Source organism: Colobus angolensis, unplaced genomic scaffold, assembly GCF_000951035.1.
Source record: "Colobus angolensis palliatus isolate OR3802 unplaced genomic scaffold, Cang.pa_1.0 Scaffold389, whole genome shotgun sequence".
In the NCBI taxonomy this organism is placed as follows: domain Eukaryota; kingdom Metazoa; phylum Chordata; class Mammalia; order Primates; family Cercopithecidae; genus Colobus; species Colobus angolensis.
This window is the reverse complement of record NW_012117254.1, coordinates 260,454-268,451: the sequence shown is the minus strand read 5'-3', so window position 1 is coordinate 268,451 and position 7,998 is coordinate 260,454. Positions and strand designations below refer to the sequence as shown.

At 43.9% G+C, this 7,998-nt stretch overlaps 1 protein-coding gene across 1 annotated transcript in view; it reads left to right on the top strand.

The window, feature by feature from the left end:
• The window catches only part of PASD1 (PAS domain containing 1), a 100,946-nt gene extending 93,224 nt beyond the window's left edge, over positions 1–7,722 (top strand). The window contains exons 12-16 of the mRNA XM_011954673.1: positions 2,683–2,832; positions 3,209–3,406; positions 3,792–4,255; positions 5,506–5,767; positions 7,603–7,722. Of these exons, the coding sequence (XP_011810063.1) occupies positions 2,683–2,832; positions 3,209–3,406; positions 3,792–4,255; positions 5,506–5,767; positions 7,603–7,722 (1,194 nt within the window). The remainder of the gene's footprint in view (positions 1–2,682; positions 2,833–3,208; positions 3,407–3,791; positions 4,256–5,505; positions 5,768–7,602) is intronic.
• The last annotated feature ends 276 nt before the right edge of the window (positions 7,723–7,998 follow it).

The following is a 7,998-nucleotide window of genomic DNA, read 5'->3' as shown; positions in this document are numbered from 1 at the left end:
GGATTACGTTTATTGATTTGCGAATGTGGAACCAGCCTTGCATCCCAGGGATGAAGCCCACTTGATCATGGTGGATAATCTTTTTGATGTGCTGCTGAATCCGGTTTGCCAGTATTTTATTGAGGATTTTTGCATCGATGTTCATCGGCGATATTGGTCTAAAATTCTCTTTTTTTGTTACATATATAATTTTTATTCCAAATGATGAAAACAACAACTTGTAGGGTGTTCTCTCTCTTTCTCTCAACTCATCTGTGTACTTACATTACTCATAAAGGGTACTGATGAACTACAGTATAAGTCTATTTTTGGTTTCTAGAAGTTGCAAGTATATGTACCTTTTTCTTATCATTAATATTGTAAATTCTTTATCAATCAGGACTGTGGCTCTCTGACCTTGTTTATATGCATGGTATTCAGCACAGTTCCGGGCAAATAGCAATTGTTCCTAGGCCCTTCTTCAGCCTTGAAAGATATTTTCCAAGAATCTCATCTCTTTTCTGTCCCTCTCAGCCTCTCAGCCAATCAGTTGAGAAATCCCATCCACCTTTTTTTTTTTTTAAAAGAGATGTGGTTTTTGCTTTGTTGCCCAGGCTGTTCTCAAGCCTCAGGCAGCTCTCCCACGTCAGCCTCCTGAGTAGCTGGAATTACAGATGCAAGCCACCACAGCCAGCTCAGCTTCTTTTTTATTATTGTTTTTTAAACTTTATTTTACTTTAAGATATTGTGGATGTTAATCTTTTTATTAGAATTTTGTTTATTTTTGATATATTATAGTTGTATATATTACATATACTATATGCATGTATATGTGTATATATATACATATACTATATATAGTATACATAGTATAGTGCCAATTGACAGTTTTCGTATTATATATATGCTATATATAGTATATATACACTCTATATATTATGTTGTACATAGTTTTGGATACATGTACATACTTGGATACATGTATACAATGTGTAATGATCAAGTCAGGGTAATCAGGATACCCATCACTTCAAATATTTGTTTTTTCTTTGTGTTGGGAGCATTACAATTCTTCTAGCTATTTAAAAATATACAATAAATTGTTTTAACTCTAATTTTCCTGCTTGAGTACTAGAACTTGTTCCTAATGTTTAACTGTATTTTTGTACCCAATAATCAACTTCTCTTCATCCACCTCTCCCACCTTTCCTTCCTAGCCTCTGGTAACCACCATTCTACTCTGCACCTCCATGAGATCAACATTTTTAACTTTCACATATAAGTGAGAACATGTGATATTTGTCTTTCTGTACCTGGCTTATTTCACTTAACATAATGTCCTCCAGTTCCATCCATGTTGCTGCAAGTGACGTGAATTTATTCTTTTTATGGCTGAATAATATTCCATTGTGTATATATAACACATTTTTTTAGCCATTTGTCTGTTGATGAATACTTGGGTTAATTCCAAATGTTGGCTATTGTGAATAGTACTGCAACGAATATGGGGGTGCAGATACCTTTTTGATCTACTGATTTCCTTTCTTTTGGTGTATATTCAGCGGTGGGATTTGCTGGATCATATGGTAGTTGCATTTTTAGTTCTATGAGGAATCTCCATAGTGTTTTCCATAGTGGCTGTACTAATTTACATTCCTACCAACAGTGTATGAGTGTTCTTCTTTCTCCACATCCTCACCAGCATTTGTTATTTTCTTAATTTCTCTCAAATATGTCTCTTCCTTTTTATATAGTCTACCTCTGGATTGTTCCATGCCCCTATTATCTCTACCTTGAATTACTCCCACAGCCTTCTAATTGACTTGTCCCGAACTCCATGCTTCTTTTCTCCCACCACTTCATCTTCTGCACAACTGCCAGAAGGCATGTTTTACAACGGAGATCTGAGCATGTTACATCCCTGATAAGATCTGGATTGTAGAACACATCTTCTAGCAGCAGTACCAGGTGACTGATGAATAAAATCCAAGTTCCTTGACTGCCTGAACCTGTACAAAACTCTGGCTTCTCCTCTACATGTGACCTGCCTTACTCCTTCTATTCCAGCCAATTTGGAGCATCATTTGCCCCATAACACACTCTCTTACTTTTATAAACCTGCACATTTGCTTCTTTCCAGATGTGAAGCTGTTGTCCAAGTTAAAATTAGATTTCCAGAACCTAGAGGAGAGTTCATCTAAGTACTATAATTGTTAATGAGAACAATAATAGTACCTGCTTTTCAGTGCTCTGTGAAGATCAGACCCTATGAGTTTTCATGCAATGTTTAGAAGAGTGCCTGGAACAAAGGAAGTGCCAGTTGATGGTTTTCATTATTGCATTGCTAACAGGGGCCCTATTGGTGGACTGTCATTTGTGATTTGACCCAGGAGCAGAATACTTTGGCACTGGCCCATGACTCTTCCACTAAGGACTTTGGGCAGGTTGCTTCATGTCTCTGGGTCAATTCCACTTCTTTCTTTTTGGGAAAAGAATCAGGCTAAATGATCTTCGTGGTCCATTTCTTATCTAGAATTCCTAAATTAACCATTTTTTTCAAACTTTCTAGTAATGAATGAAATCTGAATTTGAGAGCTACCATTTGCATTTTCAGTCTTTCAGAATTTTTGAAGTGAAACAGGATGGTAAGACTTGGAGAAACCAGTGTCACTATTCATGAACCATAAGTAATTCTCCCCACAGCCATCATCATCAGTTGCCTACGACATCATTAGCCGGGAACTGGAACTGACGAAGGAGTTGAAGGAGCAGCTAGAAAAGAGGACTCAGTTGCTCCATGATGCCATCCAAAACCAACAGAATGCATTGGAATTGATGATGGATCAGCTTCAGGTCAGTGAGGATGCTAGGTTTCAGGTCAGAGAGCAGTTCTATATAAGTAGCAGAAGGAACAGGAGAGAGGGACCTTGGCAAGCCTTAAGGAGTTAGTCAATAGTGCCTGCCAGTAGTGACAGCTGCTGCCTGCAGGGTGATATGGGATATCTAATGTGATCTCCAGCAGGGACTTAGAGTTTTGCCCTTTTTCTCCTGACTACAAGAGCTGAGACTGGCCCAGCCAGGCCTTGGCAATGGTTGATGTGGCTTATATATAGCCAAGGCTTCCTGTAGGCTTGCCTATGGGCAGTCCTGCTCCATGCCCAGCTTGTCTTATGCCCTACGGAAAGATGTGGACTGTGAATAAGACCTTTGTAGTACTGTGTCCTTACAGAAGCAGCCAAGCACATTACGCCACATTGTCAGTCCTGATCTCCAATCTTCAGAGGCAGTGCCCAAGAAACAACACACTGGGCAAGTGAAGTGGCCTCTCTCACATCCCAAGGAGGTCAAGTGTTTCTGTGGTTTATCTTTATCCAAGTGTCTCAAAAACACTGGGGAACTTCAGGAGCCTTGTGTTGCCTTCAACCAGGTATGCAAAGGGTGTTTTAACTGTGTATCTGAAAGGGGATTTTGTTTTCTTGAGGACTTTGACTGGGGGTAGTGACTATCCAGTTGGCTGCAATTTATTTGCCCAAGATAGTAAAAAACCCTGGGCTACCTAGACCTGAATGCACACACTAGACCATGTGTACCTACATGTACATATGTGCTGGATTAGCAGACTCTCACTGCCAGGTACATGGCTGCAACTAGTATCCAGTCTAACAAGTGGACAGTCACACAGATCACTATGTGCAGAGAGGCTCAACTGTTGCTGCCTTTTGCTTAGTGAGAATTGAATGGGGATGTTAAATAAATTTCTGGGGGGCTCTTGCAGACACCAGGGTGCTTTAATCTGTTGCCTTTTGATGCAGCAACAACTGGCGCAGCAAGAACAACACCTGAAGGAGCAGCAGCGGCAGCTACGAAAACAGCTGCAACAGCTGAGGGAGCAAAGGAAGGTGCAGAAGCAGAAGATGATGCAGGAGAAGAAGAAGCTGCAGGAGCAGAAAATGCAGGAGAAGAAGAAGCTGCAGGAGCGGAAGAAGCGGCAGGGGCGGAAGAAGCGGCAGGGACAGATGCTGCAGAAAGAGCCAAAGGAGAAGCAGCAGAGTCAGCAGTTGCAAGAGCAGCCACTGAAGCATAATGTCGTCGTGGGGAATCAGAGGGTGCAGACACGCCTGCAAAACCCAAGTGGCGTATCTGTGCCCCTCTGCAATAACCCTGTTAGACTTTTACAGATCCAACCCATCGTTCCTATCCAGATAGTAGCTGAACAACAGTCCTCTGGCTTCTATCAAGATGAAAACTGTGGGCAACAGGAAGATGAGAGTCAAAGGTAAGACATGCATGGAATGGTGATAGTGGCTATGATTATTGCTTCTCCCTCATGGCTGGATCCCATGCCTGAGACCACAGACAGATGACCTGTCCATGTGGCACCAGCGTCCCTCTCATCAATAACAACTTGCTCTCAACTTACCTTCTCTGTGGCCACTGCCATCATCCTTCTGCATGTGTGGTGCATGGCTGAGCATCCATTGATGGAACAAAGGGGTATCAGTGAAGAAAGTACTAGATAAGGAAGCCTCAGTGCTAGGGAATTAGCCCACAAACCTTGAAATCACTTGGTTGGATTCCCCAAGCCTAATCTCTTGCGCAGGGTGTCTATGGACAAGTCTTTTGTGCCCACAGCTGAATAACTTTGGGCTTCCAGTTTCATTCCCTAACTTTCCTGGAATCTGGTGATTGCAGTAGGCCAAGTGTAGGTATTTCCCCGTCATTTATGAACAATAGGAGGGAAGTGAGTGTGAAACAATTGCTAGATTGCTAAGATCAGCCAAGAATACATGAAGGCTAAGTCCTGAGTGGCAATATAAGGACACAAACACATTTCTGCCCAATAATAAGGTCTTCAGTTCCAAATGCTAGAAAGAGAAGGTTCTGCTCAGCAATGAAAGGATTGCTTAGCATATAGTTGGGGCCCACTAAATAGTTTTGAATGAATGCTAGGCTTTCCAAAGCTCTCTGGTCTTCCTTCTGGGCCTTGCTTTAGAATGAGTGACTTTGACATGTAGACTGCTTTAGGGCCATATTGCCCACCTGACCTGATCATCAGAATCCACCTGAGGAGGATTTGGAAAGCAGAGATTCAGAGTCTGGGATGGGGTTCAAAAATCTATATTGATCACAAGACTTTCAGGCTTAGGGTTGTGGAGGGAGCACTGGATTTGGAGTTTGGAAATCTGCCTTACAGTCTCCTCTCAGCCATTAGCTCCCTGAGTGCTTTCAAAGTAGGTGAAATGACTTTCCAAGACCACAGAGAGCATAGTTGTAGCAGGACCAAGACTGTCCAAGTAACATAAATAAAACCAGTTGAGACAAAGGATTGTAATTTCTGTCAATATCTACATTCACTTTACTTTGACAAGTTGAATCTTAGGCCAAAGTGAGAATACAAACAAGTGAATCCTATGGTGTGGCCACCAAAACCAAATGTGCCTGAAGCACCTACTGATGACCACATGAGTGTCTCATCGGTTATCATGTCCAGATCCACGTCACTGCAACAGCTTTCTTCTCTTACAGTTTTTATCCTGAGGCGTATCAAGGGCCCCCCATGAACCAGCTGCCATTGATAGATACCTCAAACTCTAAGACAATGTCTTCTTCCAGCATTCCTCAGTCTCCCATAACTTCAGACTCAACCATAAGCACCCTGGAGACCCCAGAGGATTACATCCAGCTTTGGCAACAGCCGTCTGATCCACTCCGTCCTGTTGTTGTCCAAGTGAATACTTGGACTTGCGATGAGCAGGGCATCTTGCACAGACAACCCCCCTACCATCAGGTATGCAACAGCCTCCTCCTTTTCCCTCCAGTGCAGGTCAAGAGGGATTCTGGGCCCCTTCCACATAAGGCACACACCCCAAGTGCGTGCTGTGTGTGAGAGCCAGACTTCAAAGCTCAGTACATTTGAGGGCAGTTAGTCACATGACTAACTTTTACTCATTGCTGAATAAAAATATTCTCTACAGCGTTCCTCAAAAAAGTGAGTTGGCCTAGTGGATCTTAGATGCAATCTGACTGAAACTTCTGTCAAAACTATGTTACATGGGCAAAGTGAGGCATGCCGTGTTTTTAATCTGAGCTTATTGTCTGATCCCAAGCCTCCTTCTAGACTTACGGATCTTTAGTTCTGCTACAAAATCTAGGACCTAGTGTAGGTATGTTTCCTTGTACTAAAAATAAACTTAGGGCCCCTCTGTTGAATGTGCTTGGTATCCATCTACGGAGTACCCCGTATTTGGAAGGGCAGGCCTACCTTGTGGACCATCTGCAGTGGCCATGTTTCCAGGATGGAAGCTGGTCCAGATGGCAGTTACATAGCAGGTTTTGCTCCCCGCAGGCCCTGTGGGGACCACACACACACAATTTCACGAATGAATGGAACTTTCAAAAAGTGTTTTCACTCTAGCTTTAAAAATCTTATTATAGCCTAACCTTTTTTTTCTTCAAACACAAAACCAAACCAAAACAACCAGAACAAACAGTAAGCTGAGGCAGAAAGGAGTTTAAATATTTTAGGCAAGCAAATGTGTGATTATTTTCACATATACACCTTGACCAGCTGTGCCACCAGTATACTGCTAGAAACTTGGTCACTTAGAGGGACTGCTCACATGGAGAGATCAGAGTGGGCAATAGGTCCCTATGGTTCCGTTACCAAGCCAGACTTTGTTGAGAACATTTTTTACGCCTATTTTTGAGGCACTTTCCCACCTACAGGGGGTCCTGAGAGACCAAGCCAGCACAAGGCTGAGCACGTTGCCCAGGGAAGTGGGAAAAGTCAGATTCTGCAAGGTTGCTCAGCTGGGAGAAAGCAGTGGAACAAGCCAAAGGCAGGACCGTATCGGAACTTCCCTGCCCACAAATCCTCAGGGGCTCCCTGCTATCCTCAGGATGAAGCCCGAGCTCCTCTTCTTAGCTTCCCAGCCCTCACTGCCCTGTCCTGGCTTATCCCTACTGCCTTCTGGGACCTTTCTGCCTGCAGGTCCCCAGACGCCTCCAGCTGTTTGTCCAGAGCCCAGCCCTGCTCCTTTTGCTCCCTGTGTCTTCTCTGACCCCCTTGGATTCCACTTACTGAAATCTTGCATCACCTTGCAGTATAACCCAAGGAATCCTTCCTCCTTAACCAGGAAAGACTTCCTCAGCCCATAGTTTGAACACCATCTTTGTATCTATTCCTTCTCCCTCCTCCACACCCCAGTGTGGGTTGGTACCTCTCCTGTCACTTTGTTAAAGTGGGCCAAGTAGCTGCAAATCAGAGTAAGCATAGAAATGACTGAGCCCAAGATCCAAGGCTCATGGCCTTGGCCGGCCATGGCTGGCAGAGAAGCTGGACGAGGGAGGGCCAAACACAGAACCAGGAGCCTTAAGGCAACTTTGAGAAAGCCTGAGTCTGCTTCCGCTGCTCTTTAAGCCAAGATGCTGCTGGGAGAGAGAAGAGGAGAGGAACCTCATCTTTTGTAGCTCCCTTGTCTACCATCACCTTGCAGGCTCATATTCCAAAGAGGTATTTCTCAGCAGCTTGCGTATTCGAACTAAAGGGTTCCTCCCACCACCAAAAAATGGGCCCACAAACTCTAGCAAAACATTCCACCTTGTTTCACTTTTTCTTGGCAGGTGCAAGTTTCTGAGGTAGGAGTCGAGGGGCCTCCTGGTCCACAGGCTTTCCAAGGCCCTGCTGCATACCAGCCAGACCAAACGAGATACTTGATGCCTGCGGAGCAGTGTGACTCATGAGGGGAAATGGGGGGAGGGGGCAGGCCAATAAGGTCTGCATGGCCAGGGGACCTTCAAGGTGCATAAAGTTAGTAGGTAGAGACTTACTCATTTCCTGATAGGTTATGTTTGTAATTGTTTGTGAAGCACAGCCTGTTTCTTGGAAGTTATGTTGCAGAGGCAGTCTGTGATCTGTAATATTTTAGGGTGTGACAGCAGCCAGCCACAGCTGTATCTGATGTCTCATCTGCCCTGCCCAGCTTTGTATATCCATGTTCTACCACCGGAAGGTGGCTG